Source organism: Stegastes partitus, unplaced genomic scaffold (assembly GCF_000690725.1).
Source record: "Stegastes partitus isolate 25-593 unplaced genomic scaffold, Stegastes_partitus-1.0.2 Scaffold220, whole genome shotgun sequence".
In the NCBI taxonomy this organism is placed as follows: Eukaryota; Metazoa; Chordata; class Actinopteri; family Pomacentridae; genus Stegastes; species Stegastes partitus.
In genome coordinates this window covers 331,192-350,029 of record NW_007577951.1, presented here as the reverse complement: position 1 = coordinate 350,029, position 18,838 = coordinate 331,192, and the positions used below count along the sequence as shown (strand labels likewise).

The 18,838-nt window shown below is 40.2% G+C and overlaps 1 protein-coding gene across 2 annotated transcripts in view; it reads right to left on the bottom strand.

The window, feature by feature from the left end:
- atp11a (ATPase phospholipid transporting 11A) overlaps positions 1–18,173 on the bottom strand; it is a 49,653-nt gene extending 31,480 nt beyond the window's left edge. For both annotated transcript variants that reach the window (XM_008281047.1, XM_008281048.1), the window contains exon 1: positions 17,801–18,173. In XM_008281047.1, coding sequence (XP_008279269.1) covers positions 17,801–17,845 — 45 coding nt within the window. In that variant the 5' untranslated portion in view covers positions 17,846–18,173. The remainder of the gene's footprint in view (positions 1–17,800) is intronic.
- Between the last annotated feature and the right edge of the window lie 665 nt (positions 18,174–18,838).

Genomic DNA, 18,838 nt, shown 5'->3' with positions numbered 1-18,838 from the left:
TCTGTCTCTCTGAGGGATTTAGTGATCTGACCTCTCTAGTCCTCAATGCTTTGTACCCATCTACACACTCACACAAACACACACACCGATGGCCAGATCACATGAGAGCACTGCTGGTATTAATCAGAGTCAGTAGACTTTACGATTCAGCATTTGTACTTAAGCTCTGTGTGTGTGTGTGTGTGTGTGTGTGTGTGAGAGAGAGAGAAAGTGAAACAACAGATTTTATCAGAACTCTACACCTGCATGTCCTTACAACCCCTCGTATCTGGAAGTACAAAGAAAAAGAAGTAAACGCTGGAAGGATGACAAGAGGAAGATTTAAATAAAGTCAGTGCTGTACTTATGACCTAAAAGTGAAAATAGACAAACTCATTGCAGGTATTATTTTTCTTTTCTTTTATTTGAAGTAGTACTTACTAAACTATCACTGCTACTCATATTGATTGCAGTGCTGCTGTTACAGATACAACCAGAGCATAAAAATGGTGGATGGCAAATTTTTGTGATGTTTTATGGGCCAAACAATTAACTAGTCAATCCAGAACTAATTAGCAGATGAACCAATGATGAAAGTATTTGCTGGTTGCCACCCTAATTACAACTATTTTTACATAACATTACGCTGCTGCTGCTACTAATGTGTTTATTTAGCCTGCCTTTACAACCATGACCTCAATCCAGTAAGTTAAGAGCCGTCCAATACAACCTGAGTAAACCGTTTTAATGACCACCTCTGCAAAGTAATAATTAGGGCTTCTATTGACACTCCTCATTAATTAATGTCTGAGTGCATCGCTCAAAGTGACAGGCAGACGTTCCAGGCCTCACTGTGAAATGTCAAGTATGCGTGCTACGTTTCAACGCGATACAACATCATGGTGCAGGTTATAAAGATATCCATTTCTCACAACACATTTTTGTCGCATATTTCCTTTGTCTGATTACCAGAATAAAGAGATAAAAGTAACATGCGGGCTGCAGTGATCAGCTTTGTGATGTACAACTTTAATGCGAGTCAGCTTTTTCCATTTTTCACTTGCTTGGTGTCCCAGATAGTGAGGGAACACACATAATTGGGAGAAAATCACATAGAGAGATTCCTACTTTGCTATTTTGGCCTCTTGATTGACCAGATTTTTGACAAAAGGATCTTTTTTGTTTCTTTTAACAAGTTACTACCCTTGCCCAAAGGAGATTTAGTTAGATCTTGTACAGCACCCATATGATTATTTAAACCTGTGAGAAAAAGTGAGCACACTAATCAAATCTTTGAAAGCTGAAATTTACCACATTATAATATGCAAACATAATGCAAGAAGACAGACAAAGCAAGGAGTTGCAGGAAAAGAATAGGACAGAAAGAGGAATTTTCTGAAATGATGATATCATATCTGAATAATTATCAGGCATCGAGACTAAGTTTTTACACTGCTTGGTGTGCGCAATTTTTTTTACTTAGGTCCACCAGTCGATAATTTAGGACCACCCAAACATTTTCATGCACTGAATAAGACATTTTAAGTGTCATATTTTTTGTTACTTCCCACATGCATTATGTAGATGATTATAAATAGGAATAAAGGTGCCTCCAAAGGTTTTGTACATTTAACAGTTCTTTTTTATAAGGACGATCTGGGACCTAAAGTCTGTAAAAGGTTGCTGTTTTTTGGCTATATTATCAGCAGTGTTCAATTTATTATCATATGTGACTCCTTGCTGTTCTAATTTGCCACTGCCAGGCTCTGAAGCACTGCAGGGAGGAAGGCTGTTCTGCCGGCCACACACCTGTCACAGGATGAGTTTCTTGGAGACACTGTGCTTTTTTTTAAAGTTTCAATTTGGAACCTTGCTGCTCCAACAGCAGAAGCTCTGTTCTCAGTCAGGCTTTGGTCCCACTTTTTGCAATAAATGAAAGCATGATGTTGGCTTTGTCATCATATCTCAATGTTTTCCACAGGTCATGTTATACTGACCTACATATTAACCTACTCTGAGGGATTATATCTAACTGTAGACCTTTTATCTACCGTTATCTATCTCGCTGATAGACACACATAGACAAACCTGCTAAATGTCAGTTGCACCATTGCAACTAAACAAAACGTTAGTCGCATTGGACAGATTTTAGGTTGCATGACTGGAGTGAATTTTTTTGTTTGACTGAAATTAAACCATTTTGTTAGAATGAGAATAATTCTAATCAGCTCTTAATATTTATTATGAAAATGAATTTTAAAAAAGGTGTGAGAAGGAGTTTAGGATCTCTAAAAATGACTAAAACTTAGGACGCATTGTACTAAAACAGAACTAAAATAAAGATGTTGTTTGCAATTATTATAATGATTGCTAATCTAGATTTTTTACTGTAAAGAAATGAAGCCTAAGGGAATGCATCGGAGGGTAAACAGCAGGACCCAAAACTCTCTGGAGAACATCCATCACCAAGATGAAATGAGCTGAAATAGACATTCACCTGTTTCCATTACCTATGTGGGTCAGCGGAGCACCCTCCACCTGTGTGTGCTGATTTGTTTGGTGGTTTTTAAAATTTAAAAAGCGGTGTAACTTTGAAAGCATTACATAAACAATCTCATTCATTATTAATTAGCACCTGTTATGTATGATGATTGAGCACCAAGTTGCCGCATAGCATACTGGATCTGTATTTGTTAAACTCATAATGTTTAAAATGATCACTACAGATTAGTTTTATCGAAACATATAGAAACAGATACATCTATATATGCAGGAATTGCAATGTTTTACACAGGTGGTATTATATTTGTACGTCTACCTGCTAAATTGCTGTTTCCACCCTTTGATGAACTATTGAAAAATTGAGAAAGGGAGGAGAGGAGAGGAGAGGAGAGGAGAGGAGAGGAGAGGAGAGGAAAGGAGAGGAGAGGAGAGGAGGAATGGGTAACCTCCATGCTTCTGTCAGCTATACAGAGAAATTCATTAGCCTGGTTTTTAAAGAGCAGATCTCGGTAGGGAACTGTGATAATACACCTGCTTTACCACAATGCATGCATTACTTGCAGCCCTAGATTTTATAAACCCCTTTGATGACCCAAAACTACAAATATTCAAAGTTTTCCCATGATATCAGAAAATCTCTGGGGAAACATTAATGGCTGCAGCTACTTTAAGCAGTTATTGCACTCAGTGAAGTAGATGCATGATAGTGCAGGGCAGACACAAGGAAGAAGGCAGACCGGCTAATAGACCAGCCACTGTGCGTCTCCTCAGAGCGGGATAGAGAACCATTGTTGTGGATTTCCTGTGGATAAGCACAGTCATTCTTTGGATGGCAAGGGAATAAACTTACACATTGTTCATGCTTGCTTCCTTGTGTCTGCCGTCTGTCAGCATGTGAGAGGGTGGGAGTGGAATTGTACACTTCTAATAGTCACATGACTTGACCTAATGCTGAAATCAGGTCATATGGGAATGTCATAACTGCCTGGTGGCTAGAAAAGACCAACTTGGAAGAGTTTGAGACTGTGACTGCTGTGATCACCTGATTACAGTTGTTACATCAGTGCTGAGGACATCAGTAAATTTGCGAGTAGCCTATTTTTAAAGCTGAGGTGGGCAGTCCCTTAAAGCAGGAAGTTTGTATCTATGCAGTAACTTCCTTCACTTCAGAACGCAGCAGAATGTGCAGCTGTATTCCCCCTTGCTCTCCATCCCTCACCTACACATGCAGCACATATTGTCTTTGAATATCATGAAAACAAATAGACATATCTCAGTACACAGTAACAAACTGCCATATTGGCACATCAGCTAGAAGAACACAGTTAAACATGTCTGTGTTTGTGTAAGCACCCAGGTCACACTAAGTGCCTGCATTGATCTGTGGACACTCATTGGGCTTTAAATAACTCCAGCACTTCCATTCAAAGGCAGCGGGCACTTCTGAGTGGGCAACACCACAAAGCTTTTGCAGCAGTAGCACGCTGCAAAGGGATGAGCTATCATGAAAGTTTGCTGAGGTCAGATCCAGCAAAGCTGACTGGAAAATGTTCATCAAGCCCCAAACACGACAAAACAGGCTTTCAAACATCTGCATGGAATACAACAACCTGAAAGCGATGCAACCCAAAGAAAGATTCTAAATTAATGTATGCTTCTGCACACATCAACAAAAGTATATTGCTTTGTCTTTATATCCGACAATTCAAGCTTATGTCACAGGGCACGTTACTAAGCACATGTTTATGCACGTGGAATGATTTTTTTATGCTTAGTGCTCATGAAATAATGTCTAAGATAAGAGCTTACAGCATCCAGATGTTGCAGAGCCCCAGATCCCAGCATGAGGCAAATAAATGAGCACTGTGAAAGCACAATATGACATAGGATATAAAAATATCATCCAACTGGAGACTGGTGCTCTGTACATCCACATACTTGGGAAATAGAATTATGCACACTTTTTTCTTCGTAGTTGTTTAAGATGGTTGATAACATGACTGTCTGCTAACTATGAAGCTACAGCAAAGAGGCAGTTAGCTTAGCACAAAGACTGGGAGCAGTTATACAGAATCAGCTGTTGTTCTCTCTGTTGAGACACTTTTATTTTCCTCAGTGTGACTGTATCACTAGCTGACAGTCTAGCATGCACGTGTTTCATCTCACACCGATAGAGCTTTCACTTCCTGTTGTAGTGTAATGTTGTCTACTAATCTCTGAGGAGATCAGTGAAAAGCACCTGAATGCTTTTAGAAATCTTCTTGCAATGTGTTTATTTCCCATCTTTGGTTTGTCTCCGTCTTTCTCCATTTCGTTAATGGGAGCACTTCTCGACACTGCCTCTTAATAGTGTTCATTACACTGTTTGGGTTGCTGGTAATCATTCCCACACCCAGACACAAGCCATACCAAGTCCAGTGAAAAACACAGGGATGCATCAAAGTATTATTTTCTTCCTGATGAATCCAACACAGAATGACCCCACGAACTAACTACCGCACCACTGGTTATTAAAGTTCAAATTATAGTTCAAAATATTTCAGCATTTTTGTAAACTTGCCAAAAGCTGTGTTCAGGAGCTGACTTTATGGTATGTCATTAGCTCTCTAGGTTACCTACAATCCACCTAAAACTATGCCACAGTGACGCCAGGCCGAATGAAGAACTGCAAAAACACAGAGGGGAACCGAATATAAGAGAAAGCTGGGAGACAGAGAAATATTTGGGGAAATGAAAGCTTTACCTGAATTAGCCTCTTCATTGTTACTGGCCTTAGCAATCCACTCATTCTCTGTCAGATAGAAACCGTAGCCATGTTGTAGCCTGGGTTATGCTACGAGGAGTTGGACCCAAGTCTGTAATGAGGCCTCACTCTGCCTGATTATTCATGTCTGCCTGACCTTTTTCTATCTATTCCTCTGCTGTCCGACTCCTCCGTAACCGGCCCAGCCTCCTAGTTTGTCTCGCTGGTCCAGGCTCCAGGGACTTTAAAATCAATCACATGATGATCAACTGATAAAAGAACTGCAGTCAAATCCTATTTCAAGTCTCTCTCTAGAGTCGCCCTCTCTTTATTTCCATTCACTCTCGAGTTTGAGGCGACTTCTGAAAAGCTGTAACTCCAGCGTTTCTTAACAGACGAAGACAACAACAGGAATTTTTAGCTGGTTTGTTACTCTTTCTTTCCTCAAGAAGACTAAAATGAAAAAATACAGCTTCCACATTTCATGATTCAAGAAGTTGTGACATCAGCCCAGTCATCTATAAATAACTTACCCTTTTACTGAATCAAGCTGCTCGAACACTAACTTTACAGAATCAATACTGTTCCTGCTGTTTATTTCTGTCGTGACTGCATTTCCGGATAAAAATAAAAACTCATTTATCTTTTTTTAAATGCTGATCTGTCTGTTAGGTTGGTTATCTTTCTAAACTCTGTCCTGATTTTTATCTCTGCAGTCAAGTGCTGTAATCTCTTATTGCATCACTGTTGTTACACAGTTACAGTAGATTATGATGTATTGTACTGTGTCGATATAAATCAGTGTTATGTTATTTAAAGCAATATGGTACATCATCAAGTTTTATTTAATTCTATTCCAACTGGGTCATTTTTTTTCAAGTTTTTGCTGACACTGTTGTGTGAGAGTACCTCATGTTACGTGATACCTCCATGTTGCATTGGCATGGAACTCCACTGATCATCTCCAGCAAAGTCTGTTTACAGTAACTACTGAAAAAGTGGCTCTAGTCTGAGTTTTGTGGCTCCCCTCAGAGTTGCGTAAACTCTTTTAAATTGCCTTTACCACACCTTTGTAGCTGAATCTACATTAGTCACTGCTAGCATAACATTCTCATATCTCCAACTTAATTGTCTTTGGCTGAGACGCACTGTGAGTAAACCAGATACCAGGTCTTGACAAAGAGAAGGATGAACGGAAGTAATAAAAGAAGGGATGGGACAATACAGCTCAGGAAGCAAGAACAGGATACCACAAAAAGTTGAGATCAGTCCAACTTTTGCTGGCATCATCTGAAGTTGCGCTCATCCTCAGTGTTCCTTTAGTCCAGTTCCCAAAACCACACAACCAAATGTCATGAAACCTGGTATAGAGGCAGAGCAAACGCAAACAAAGAACCCAGTAAATCCTGATTCTGATCTTACTTTTTTTAAAAGATGTGAGACAGGGCAATAGACTTGGCAGAGGTCTGTGTTCCCTGAGTGCCCTTCTGTTTTAGTTCAGTTCTTTTCAGGTGAGTTCAGTCCAGTTCAGTGGTGCCTCAGCGCTCTCAGTTCTTTCCTACTCATGGTGTTACATCATCTCATGTCCCTATGAATCCTGCTGCCCTTCCATGTCACCTAGAAAGACAAACACACCCACACACACCAGCTCAATGCGAGTGTGAGAGCTGGCAGTAAAGGAGAAAATTACTATATGGTCAGTTTGTTCTTCATTATCTCCTCGACAACCATGAAATTAACAGTCTTCCTCTCTCTCATTCTCTCTGCTCGCTTGTGCCACCGACTCTATAACTGTGTCTCATCGTCTGAAACAACTTTTTTCTTTTCATTTTGTCTCCCGTCACCTTTTGAATCTTTTTGTCTGATCGTTCACCTCATCTTTTCTTGGACTCTGCCTGTTTAACAGTGTAATACAGACAGGTTTGTAATTGTATGGTCAATTAGATGGATAGCACAACAACATTTTTTCTTTGACAGTTTTTCCTATAAAGGACAAAACACATTCCTAAAATTGTTCACCAACAATTGTGAGTATCACAGCTCAGTGGGGGAATTAAACTCACAGCATAAAGGGTGAAAGGGAACCTAATGGCATCATGTGGCCGTCATGAGACTGGTCACCTGACAGCAGCCAAGCACCACGGTGGAAATGGATTCCTACATGCTACCATCTAACATCTCTGCAAGCTTCTTAGACTTCAAAGACGTTAAAGTTTAGCGATTAAGTGTAGCAGCGCTGTCATGCAAAATTAAAGTTGCCGCAATATGATGATAAAACTGACTCGCCACAGTTTTTTTTTATTGTCTGTGACTGAAGTTGTATACTTGTTTGTTTTACACAGTTACAAACGCATGCCACAGTAACTGACCGTGAAACAATTTGAAATGATTGATTGAATGATGGTAAAGATGCCCTTTGCTTCTGGAGTTGGTAGAACCATGCTGCCTGAGTGGTGCACGCACTTCACTACCAATGTACCAAAGCTATTTTTAAGATGCTGCATAGCTGATCTGTATTTACTGCGTGTGCATCTTTAAACTTCTGAGTGCTTCCTTCTTCAATATACTGTAATATTTCACTCCAGTGCAAGTTAAGGAAAGTGAGGAGTATATGCAGACAATACAAACCCAACAAATGACCACTTACGATAAAGCTAACAGACTTTATCTTCTGCAAAGAAAAGAAATACTGAGGAGTTACGTTCAGAGCATGTTTGGTAGCTTAAGGCTGCTCTTATCCTTGAAGCAATGATCATTGTGTATGCGAGCTGGGGCATCAACACAGCATCATAACCTATTATACTTGTGACTCACTGCAGATTCCTCAATGACGGAAGCCGCTTCTAAGAAAAATAGCATCTCAATTGCTGGAAGAGAATAAGTAATGCAAAGGAAGTACGTCATTTAGACATTTAGCTTTTTCCACAGTTTTCTGCAAAGAGTCATCTGGTCCAATTGTTGAAGCATTTTCCCTCCATGAGATCTGGCCACATGGGAAAACCTTGCTACAGCATTAATGGATTGTAAAGATGCCTGTTGAGATGGACCTGCTCACAGACTTGTGCCTCCTGCTCATCCATTTTGCATATGTGCCAGGTTACAAACAAATGGGATCGCAGCACCAGCAGTAATGATGTCACTTGTGCCTATTGAAACAACTTTTAGCCACCGACTCATCTCCAAACAGCTGCTGAAGCCAATGATTTGTACTTTACAGAGGCACAATTTCCAAAACCTCTTGTGCTGCCTTTGACCTTTGACTCTGCTGAAGACAATTAACAGCATGAAAGCACCTATATTAACAAATCTGGATGAAACAACAACATTTCAGTCTACCTTTGTACCGTAAATCAGTCAAATTTAATGGTGCCCTCTTTTGTTTGTGGCGATTGCGCTCAAATATTAATGTGGCAATTATTTATTCATGTTAAAATGCTACACGTGGCACCTTTGAACGAATTAGTTTGTCATTTGGGCACACTCTGAGTAATGCTGCACTCAGAGAAATAGATTTATCTGACCATGGTTCCATTATTTGCTCTACAGCGTTATACTTCTCCCAGTTTTTGTATAGTTCTCCCCTTTCTACCACCACATTCTCAGAGGCATTTTTGAGAAACACTTTCAACAAAACTCTGCTGCTGTGCAATACTGAGGAGTTTCCGCTGTCAGATGTAGTACTCAAATTACATTTTCAACATTTCCATGTCCATGATATAGATGAACAACTTTTTGATCACAGAGACATAACTGAATAAATATGGTCCATGGCACCAACAAATTAACACATCTCTAGAGCTCTTGTTGCAGTGATGCTCAGTATTATATCACTCGATGCAGTTGCTTTCTGGCAGACTGACAGTCAGCGAGGTTAGAGAGGATCACAGCCATCTACAGTATTCCATAGCAGCTGCCAAAGTGCATTGATAATGCTTGGGCATAATCAATGTTTCGTGCGTATGAGTTGTTCAACTACGGAAACCACTTGAGAACTCAGCAGTTTCGATGTAATGCTGAAAATCCACATGCGATTCACGGTTATGCATCATCTGAGCTTCCAAGCTATAATACTAATGGTTTTTGTATTTTGTCGCTTAGCAACAAACGCACTTCCAGGAAGAGGCAATTGGATGTTTCACAAGTTGTTGCATTACGGCTTTCGACAAAGCTTTGAACCTTAAAAGTGGCTTTGCAAGTGCTCCCTTTAGACGCTGTTGAAAAGCTTTTAACTTTCCCAACCAAAGACTACAAGAGCTCCACATCTTGTAATAGATCTGCTTTTTGTGAGGGGAAAACAATGAAAAGATGAATGCGAACATGGATAAATCTAACAAATGCCTTCTATTTACAACTGTGTACTGCTACAAAATTGTTGTCACTATGTATAAACAGAGGTCTTGATGCTACTGGGATGGCAGCAAATATGCACCGAGATCAAAGCCTGTCTCTTTTCATTCACATGGACAGAAGTCTAAAGAGGCTCGCTACCGAGAGAAGTACGAAATGCTTTCCTGCCCTTACTGCATTTGAAAGGAAAACATAAAATGTGGTTAAGTCTATATACAAAAAAGCGAGGAAACAGTGTTTGAACTTTTCATTGTTTGGTTTCAACTTTTGTTTAACTTTACATTGCAGCAAGACAAGCGATATCCCACTGGACTATCCAGTCGAACAAAAACAGTTGCAGTGGGTAAAGTCATCAAATCCCTCCCACAGATTCAGACTGAACACACGCACAGAGATTCCAAAGCAGAGACAATGCAAATACATACAGAGTATTGTAATGTTGCTCAACCTAAGCTAGAGGTTTGCCTTATGCTGTAACACAAATGTCCAACAGCTCCACAGAGAAAAAACTGCAGAAGAAAAACAGTTTTTCTTCTGAATTATACTATTAAAGCTGGTTGCTGTATAGCTGAATCATGATAAAAATGTTCAGTCAACATCAATATTTGCTAATCATTTTAATCACCTATTCTCCATTAAAATTAACAGAAAAAATGTATATTTTGAATATAACTACCTTACTTTGCAATAAACCCTTTTGGTCTGTTGGTTAAGTAACAAACAATAATCATTTTATAGTTAACATAACGAAAAACACAAAAATAAATGTCGGCTTCACACATATAAGAGTAAACGAATGCCATCACCTTGCTCAACATGAAGTAGAGAAAGTAAGGAAAAACTCGGAGGCGTACAAGGGCGACCTCGGTGAAGTTGCCACGCCATGCTGAGAGGGCAGGCCTGGACCAGAGATCCAGCACTGGCCTCCACCTACGCCCTGACATCAAGGCTATCAGTCCTCGGAGCGGGCTGCCAGGAGGCTTAGGTGAACATGGTGGAGGACACAGAATTTTGTGACCATAAAGGCGAGGGCAGAGGCAACCAGAAGAACCTACAGCGGTGGACTGGTACAACTCAAGGAGGCCTGCATGGAAATCACGGGGTAAGTGGTGGAGTTCAAAGTGACTTCTTTACCAAGGGATATGATAGGCAGATTATGAGGTAGGGAGGGAGCACGCTTGAGGTTTGTTCATGCAACCAAACTTTTCATTTTTACGTTAAATGCTTTTGGTTTGCATCAAAGCATCTAGGTGAAACTATTAATTAATTGATTGGTACATATTGCTGTTGTTTTATCGCCTACGCCTGCCAATCATTAACATCTGAAGCTAAAACAAACCAAGCAAATCGTCCTGACAGGAGGAGTCCATCACAGTAAATTAAAAATGAAGGCAGGATGTCAAACCAAAACCGCTAATGATTACCGGTATGTTATGGATAGATGTTGTAACAACACTAATCTTAATTGAACTAATAGGAAGATGCTGACCAACCAAAAGCAATCAATTTCTGGCAAGTAAGCAAAATGTTCTTCACTTCCTACACAGTTAGAGGTGAGTGTCTGGAGCCAACAGTCTTTTGATGACTGGCTGCTAATGTCTCAAGTGAACAGCGCAAAGAGTGGGGAGAAAAGGGGAGACATTACAGCTAAATGGAAAGAGGGTGATGTCTATAGTGCACCATCAGCATTTGGGAAGAGGGGTGTACACTCTCACTTCACTGTTCTTCCTCTCTTTCCCTCCCTGACATGGGGACCGTGGGGAATGGTGTGTTCCAGCGGAGCGTCGACCAGCTATCATTCCCTCAGACAGGGAGAACATTAAGGTGTACCTGCCCCCCTCAGCACTTTCACTGGCAACCTGGAGCAATGTTATTATGATGACCCAAGTTCAAACAGCAGCTCTCTCCATCTCGGTCTCTCTCTTTGGATAGAGGCCTCTATGCGCCATTAACCCCGGGCTATCAATCATCTGTCTCCCTGTTCAATGGGCTGTAATACACTGTTAATGTTACTGCAACGACACAGATACAAGCCTTTAATGGAGCTCGCACTCTTCAGCAGGTACTGTCCTGGCAGTGTGATGAGGAGCCAAACTGTTTTAAAAAAGTAATGGTAGAGGACTTTTATATCAACGTATGCAACAAATTGGAAAAATAAACAATTAAGAAGCTGTTTTGGATAGTTAAGCTAAGTATTTCTCTGATCTTTTATCCTGTGAGTTCTTTCCTTTGAAATTTTTTTTGAATGAAGCAAGGAAAGATGTCATGCTTCTTTCAAACGTGTTACACAACAACACATAAGCATGTTCAACTGGTGACTATGACTCACAGGTATGAATTCTTTCATTTTAAAGTGATCTAGGCCAAAATAGTCGGGAACTACTGCCTTATACAACAAGTGAACAACAGAAACTTGTGTTGTACAATCACTGCCTGGGAAGTTAGAGCTGCAATTATCACTTATTTCATAATCCGTTCATTCACTGGTTATTTTTAATCATTTCTTTCACCTATTAAATGTGAGAAATTATAATAAAGTGTGACTTTTTAGTCTGGCCAAAGAAAACAAAAGAAAAATCAGCTTACAATGGGACAAAACTGAGAAAAGCAGCAAATAATTTCAGCATATTTGCTTCCACTTATGCAAATTTCCTGTTATGGGTGTTATGTGGCTAAATGAATTTAAATGCATTTGCAGATGAATAATGTCAGCACATGAGGCAGATTTTTTCCCTCATATTTAAGATAATGTAAATCAACAATCTTTGTTGAACAGAATTCGCACATTCTGACATATTTGTGAGATCTATACGTATTAATTGTAATTACTCATTAATTTCTCTCAGCCCAGTTTTTCCTGGAAGCCCAGGGATTCACACAGGTGACAGGCAGCAACCTGTCAAGCAGTGAAACAATCCTAAGACCAAATGGCTTAGTGAGAGCCTGTAAATCCTTTAGGTAAAGAGGTTAACCCTGCATGGTGCACTTTGAGGATTGTGGTCGGTATGGACGAGCAGGTGTTTAATGATTAGCGAGAGGCTGAGCGAAAAACCTGCCGTAGACGGCGTACACATTAGCGTGCTTCTAAAGGTGCTGTACAGCTTCACAACTACGTGGTTGTTCATCAAAAGACCTCAAAGCTCGGCCTTTTCTGACACATCTAGACGCGCTTATGCTGTGCAGTATATCGAGCAGGCAATTAGAAGAATGTCATTTAGACATCCTGTAATTTGAATAGTAGCATCATCAATACAAATCTGAATTCTGCCAGGAGTAGTCATTTTCATGTCTGTCCTAATGAGCTTATTCTGTCTGCCTCGTCCCATAATGCAACACTGCACTTTAGTGTGAACTTCAGTTTAGAGCCACTACAATACAAAAACTAAAACGAGCAAGAAAAAAAGAAAAACAGAACAAACTGTGAGGAAGACAATTTGTTCTGAACTGAAGTGTTACCTTAATTATCATAATAATAATAAAAAGCATTGTGTTTTGCAGGTTTTGGACAGTCTAGCTCCTCTTCATTATCTAACATTTTTTCTACCACACCACTAACTGAGGTTAGTGACAAACCTGCAGCCTGTGATTAAAACACTTGTGCTTTGTGTAGTTGGGATAACATACACATGCACTAAATGTCAGAAGGACCCTCTGGAATCCCCTCAAGCAACCCCCGGTGTCCCTGAACCCCACAGCGAGCAGCTCTGCTCTATAACAGACTCTATAACAAGCTACACAAACGCTCGTCCACATTGTCAGCCAGTCTGCTTATGAATTATTGACAACTAGACAGAGCCAAGGAGTTCATGTGATCTGCTGCCCTCTGCGTCACCTGGCTACTACTGTATTCCACCTCCCTGCTTACTAACCTGCATGAAGTAACAATAACACTATAGAGACAGCAATGTGATCCACCGTTCACATGCTCTGAACGTTTATTCTGCATTGCCTCATATGCACAGATCAGTTAACATTCTTCAGCCTGCTGAGAGAAGGGAAAACATATGTACCAATTAGATAATAACAAGCCAGCTGGAATATAAGCAATGGGTGTTTAGCGATTGGCTCGGATTTGAAAGCAAACTGGATTAAGTAGGTGAAGGTATCGTGAACACCAGTAACCCTTTAATCCACCGAGTGAAGACAGGAAGTGGGAGAGAGGAGAGGCACTGCTAGTCCAGGAACAACATTAGTCAGCAGCAGGGGAATGCTGCCCGTCGGCTTTAACACACCTCCACACACAGACATGAGGTTTGTTTCATTCCAGCTGTTTTCAGTCCAACACATTTGAATTAAAGACAAATGTGTGTAGATAATAACAAAGTAAACTGTGCACCACTGCCTTCCCTGCAATTGATTTATAGATACGACTACCAAGGCCATTATTTTTACTTGTTTACTGATGATGAAGCCGCAATTGAGAGAATCGATGGAAAATCAGAAAATAAATGTCTCTGTCAGAGGAAATGACTTTTCACTAGAATTGAATCAGTCAATCACTGCAGCTCTAATTCAAATATATTGCTTTTGCATTGGACAAGATGCATATTGGTAGATTTGGCTCTACTCCAGCTTGTGCCGCTCATGTTGCATTTGAATTACAAAGCTGCAGTTTTTCTGTAAAATAATCACCCAGGGAGTCATTTAGCAAAATTTATCTATTTTCTGGAGGTATTTCTAGAATGTTCAAAGACTCTTTTGCTCATCTGATTGAAAAAAAATAATAAAATCCATCCACTAGTGTCTTTACTCAGCTTGTATACTGTACTGAGTATAATTCTCTATATTAATTTTTTTTTTATTATTTTATATTTTCAGATGATTTGGTGATTCTGGAAACAACAATCTGGTGTTTTTGAGGATAACCAGGTGTTTAATTCTTAGAAAAACTTATAATTATCTCTGTGAATGTGGGGATAATAAATAAAAGTGGGGCTCGTTCAACCCAAGACATTTTGTTGACACATATATGGACAACAATCAGGGAACCAGTAACGCCTCATGTTCGCTTGACTTCTTTAAAACAGTCGGTACCGTGCTGCAATGTGGTGAATTTGTGACTTCTGTTAGAAATAAAAGTGAAGAGAGCAAATTTCTCTACCTACTGTAGGTGTTTGACAGAAAAATGAAAAAAATAAGTGGCAAACAGAACAAGAGAGAGACTAAATATAGACAAAAACAAGGTTTTCTGCAGTTTTGAAAAAAGCAAAGTCATTAAGATCTTATATATCTATGATAAAAGTACAATATCTCCAGCGTTTGGTAAAGCTGACAGAAAACAGGCTGTACCGACGACGAGAAAACGAGGCTATAAAAGACTTGACAGCATTACTGACAGTATACGTGTTAGGTTTTAAACTTTCTGAGTGAACAGCGAACAAAAGAAGGTTAGTGAGTCAGCACAGTACAGTACAAGTACACTCAGTCTCAGGGCTCTACATGCCACTGTGATTACATTTTGTTCTCATTCAGCCTGGACAAGAGAGACAGCCACAAAAATTACTACTCTGCATGTTACACTTTTCAAAAGAGCTATAGGCTTACATAACATCCTCTGCCTTTCTGCCTGATCTGAGATGGCAGCAACTGAAGAGGCTGGCTTTCAACGCTGCAAACCGATACGGCTAGCAGTGACGGGCAACAAGGCAGCGCAGTTTTCTCATAAACCCATTAAGATCGGATAGTTGTCATTTTTGGGATACCCACTATGCCAGACTTCCCCTCGCTCTTTGCTCCTTAACATCACCGCTCATCTCATAAACAGCACCAGAACCTAATGTCTTTTTAAGGTAGATCACTGGAAATGACTGATAATCTGATATGATAAGTGTGCTTATTTTCCGAGAGACATGATTATTAATGATGCATTTTCTTTAACAAGTGTTCCATTTCAGATTGCTGGACTGCTACCGTATGGGTGGAAACAAACATTTGATAATTTGCTGCATCTGTGTACATGGTATTAAAGACATGGAATAACTTGTAAAGCTGAACACTTCTTGCCTTTTTCCTCATGTCAGCTTTTTCCAGCTCATGGAAACCCTCAATGAAAGACAGCGATGTATAGAAAAGGATGGATGGAAGTTTTATTGGGTGTTTTCACAGTCTGCCTAATTCAGAAAACTGGCTTCACTTTATATAGTTTTGTCACATTTTGAGATGCTGGACAGATTATTATTTACTTTTTTTTTTTCTAATAACAGAACTTTTAAGTAAAGCCGTAATTTACCTTTAGTTTAATTTTACAGAAGTGGTCAGAGGAAGCATCTCCCATCATACCACTGGCTTTCAGTATTGATTGATCCGTCATAAAAGGCACCGTATTGACAAACAGATAAATGTTCCTAACCTTAATCTTAAGCATTCAGCAGTCTCTTTGCATCCGGGTTTTCGCAGCAGCAATGCAATCAATTTAACCCTAACCCATTTGTCTAAAGCAGTTATCCGGGACCAATTACAGCAGCAGACCTCATCAGCATCCCACATCCTACCAGTCGCAAGGCTTTTCTCCGCATGCCTCTCACTACATGGCTCCATTTCACCCTCCACACAGCAGGGATTTCATTTAATCAGCCATTTGCAACAGTTGGGAGGCTCCGTCTAAGCCTCAGCTGAGCACGGAGCTGTGGTATGAACCTCGCCGGCACATGTGAGCAGGGCTCGCTCGGTCTGGATTATTGTCAAACACATTACCGTGGAGCCTAATGCAACCCGCGTCCATATAGACCGGCTGCTCCACTGCTGCCCATCGATTCGACTAGCAGGGAGAAAACAACTGGATTACATAATTCATGTGAGCGGCCGCTCCATTTGCGGTGCTGTTCAGCAGCAGGAGAGGTAGCATAATAAATGAGAGTGAGCGGCAACATGAGCGATAATTGCTGTTTGTCTGCATTTCTTGGCATGTTCTGTCATGAGCAGATATGTAGCCCGGTGCTGCATGATGGTGATGTAACTCCGCCTTTCACTTGTTTAGGAGGCAATCTGATTTGTTGATTGAGAGGTGGTTGTGTGTAAACAGCATCAAAATACTTTCTCTCAGAAAATATAGAGGTTATTTTAAGCCTCTTAATTGAACATTAAGAGGCACTTTTATGAACAAAATTACATTTTTTTTTACTCTCTACATTAAAGTGCATGGCAAAAAAATTATGAAGTAGTCAGTTTATGTCATTTACGGGGCTCTGCACTTCAAACTGCCATTGATTTATGTGGAAATATATTCAAATATCCCAGTAAAATGACATTTTACAAACGTTTTCTGCTCTCCAATGTGGATTCCACAGCAAAAAATGAAAACAGGAGGGGTTTTGGTTGACTTGAGGGGCTCTGCACTTCAAACTAAAAGGTATTTCTATCAGTAAAACTCCCATTTTAGTCTCTATGGGGAATTCCACAGTCAAAAAAATCCTGTAGGCAGGTTTTGTTTTTGTTATTTGATGGGCTTTTCAACAACTATTGTGAAAACAGAGGCACTTATATGAGTAAATTAACTTAAAATACACTTTTAACTCTGGATGATGGATTCCAAAACACACAATATTTAGATTGCTCTTTTCCAGACACTCAAAGATGCTTTTCAAAGCACATAAAAATAAATAAAATATAGCGGTGAAAGGAAAATAAAAGTCAGTAGGGTGTTGTGTCATTTAGAGGGGTTTCTCATTCAGGTATACTTTACATTACCGTGGTTTTAATTTTAGGAATAAAGGCACTTATACACACTTTGGGTACATTTTTGACTCTCCAGGTTTGATCCACAACAATTAAAGCAGATTTTATGCCATTTAAGAGCCTCCACATTACAATCTACCACTGTTTTCTCCATGCATATCAATGAAACTACCTTTTAACTATATTTGCAGCCCTTCATTGTGATTCTTGCTGCAACAAATGTGTGATTTTATGTCATTTAAATGAGCTCTGAACTCCACTTCTCTTCATGTGAGAATCAACTTCACCACAAAACCCTGTGAGAAAATCAAAGTTGGAGGTGTTTTTTTTAAGCGTTTCCCAATCGTTTCTCAATGAGCCTCTTTCCACTCCCTTTCCAGAGTGAAACTTAATCCGGATGAGTAGCTGCTTCGACGGAATTTGAGACCAATAGTGACCAAACAAGAAAAAAAAAAAAAAAGTTCACGCATTTTCTCTTCAATTTAAAGCGCGTCGGTGCCTGCAAGAAAACAGTGAAACCATGTGAGGAGGGGAAAAAATAAAAAATAAACTTACATATCGGCTGATGAGGGTCCGAAGAGTGCTGAAATCCATCCCCATCTTGTTCCTCCTTCCTCTCCGGACACTTCTCCTTGTTTCTGAGCGTGTTTTCCTCTAACGGGCACTTGGCTGGCGGCGCTAGCTTCTCCTTAACTCTCCTCCTTTGTCCATGACTTTCTCTGGGCTCCTCTTCTTCCTGAATTAAGGAGAGCTCGGTGAGACTGAGCCGCCGTGTGAACCTGAACTCACCTACAGGCTCGTACTCGCAGGGGGAGTGTCCGCGTGTCCGTGTTTGACTTCACTTCGGGCTCACTTTGGGGCTCAGACCGGAGTCCTGCTGCTCCTCCACGGCTCGCTGATATCCGCCTCCCCTCGCGCTTCGCTCTCCCCCCCACCACCACCACCACCGCCACCTCCGCCTTCCACTGCGCGTGGACTTAATAATCTTCTTGTCTCGCGCCGCGGCCAAAGGAGATTTGCTTTCATGTACGTCACAGCCAGGTGGTGGCTCGAGGTGAACGCATGCGCGCTCTAGTGTTGCTGGTGGGTAATTGATTGGCTGTTTCTGTTAATTATAGCTTATTGATTTGTTTGCTTGGGACGCGGGCGTTGCGTCGAATGCAAAATGGATGTTGACTTTAGTTTTTTTTTAAAAAGAAAAAAAAAGTTAAAAGTAGACGCCATTTTTGTTTGTTTGTTTGTTTGTTTATATAAGGCAGAGGAGCTGTCCAAGTTTGAGGTACCCCAACACCCCGATGGCGCTGTCCACTCCCAGGGTGCTGAAATAATAAATTATGACTCAACAAGTGTCATACACATCTGCTTTTACCCATGTGTAAGTTCAAATGCTTCATTAGTTAATTATTTTGTTTAGCATCTAGTAGGAAAACCAAGACAACTTTAAATGTTGGAGTTAAGGACCTACTGTGTTATTTATGGTGTAAATTCATACTCATATTTGCATATGAATTAAAACTCAACAACAAATTAAACAAAATACAGCTGTACCTGACTGTAATTACTCGTAATTGTTTTAATTTTAAGATAAGATAA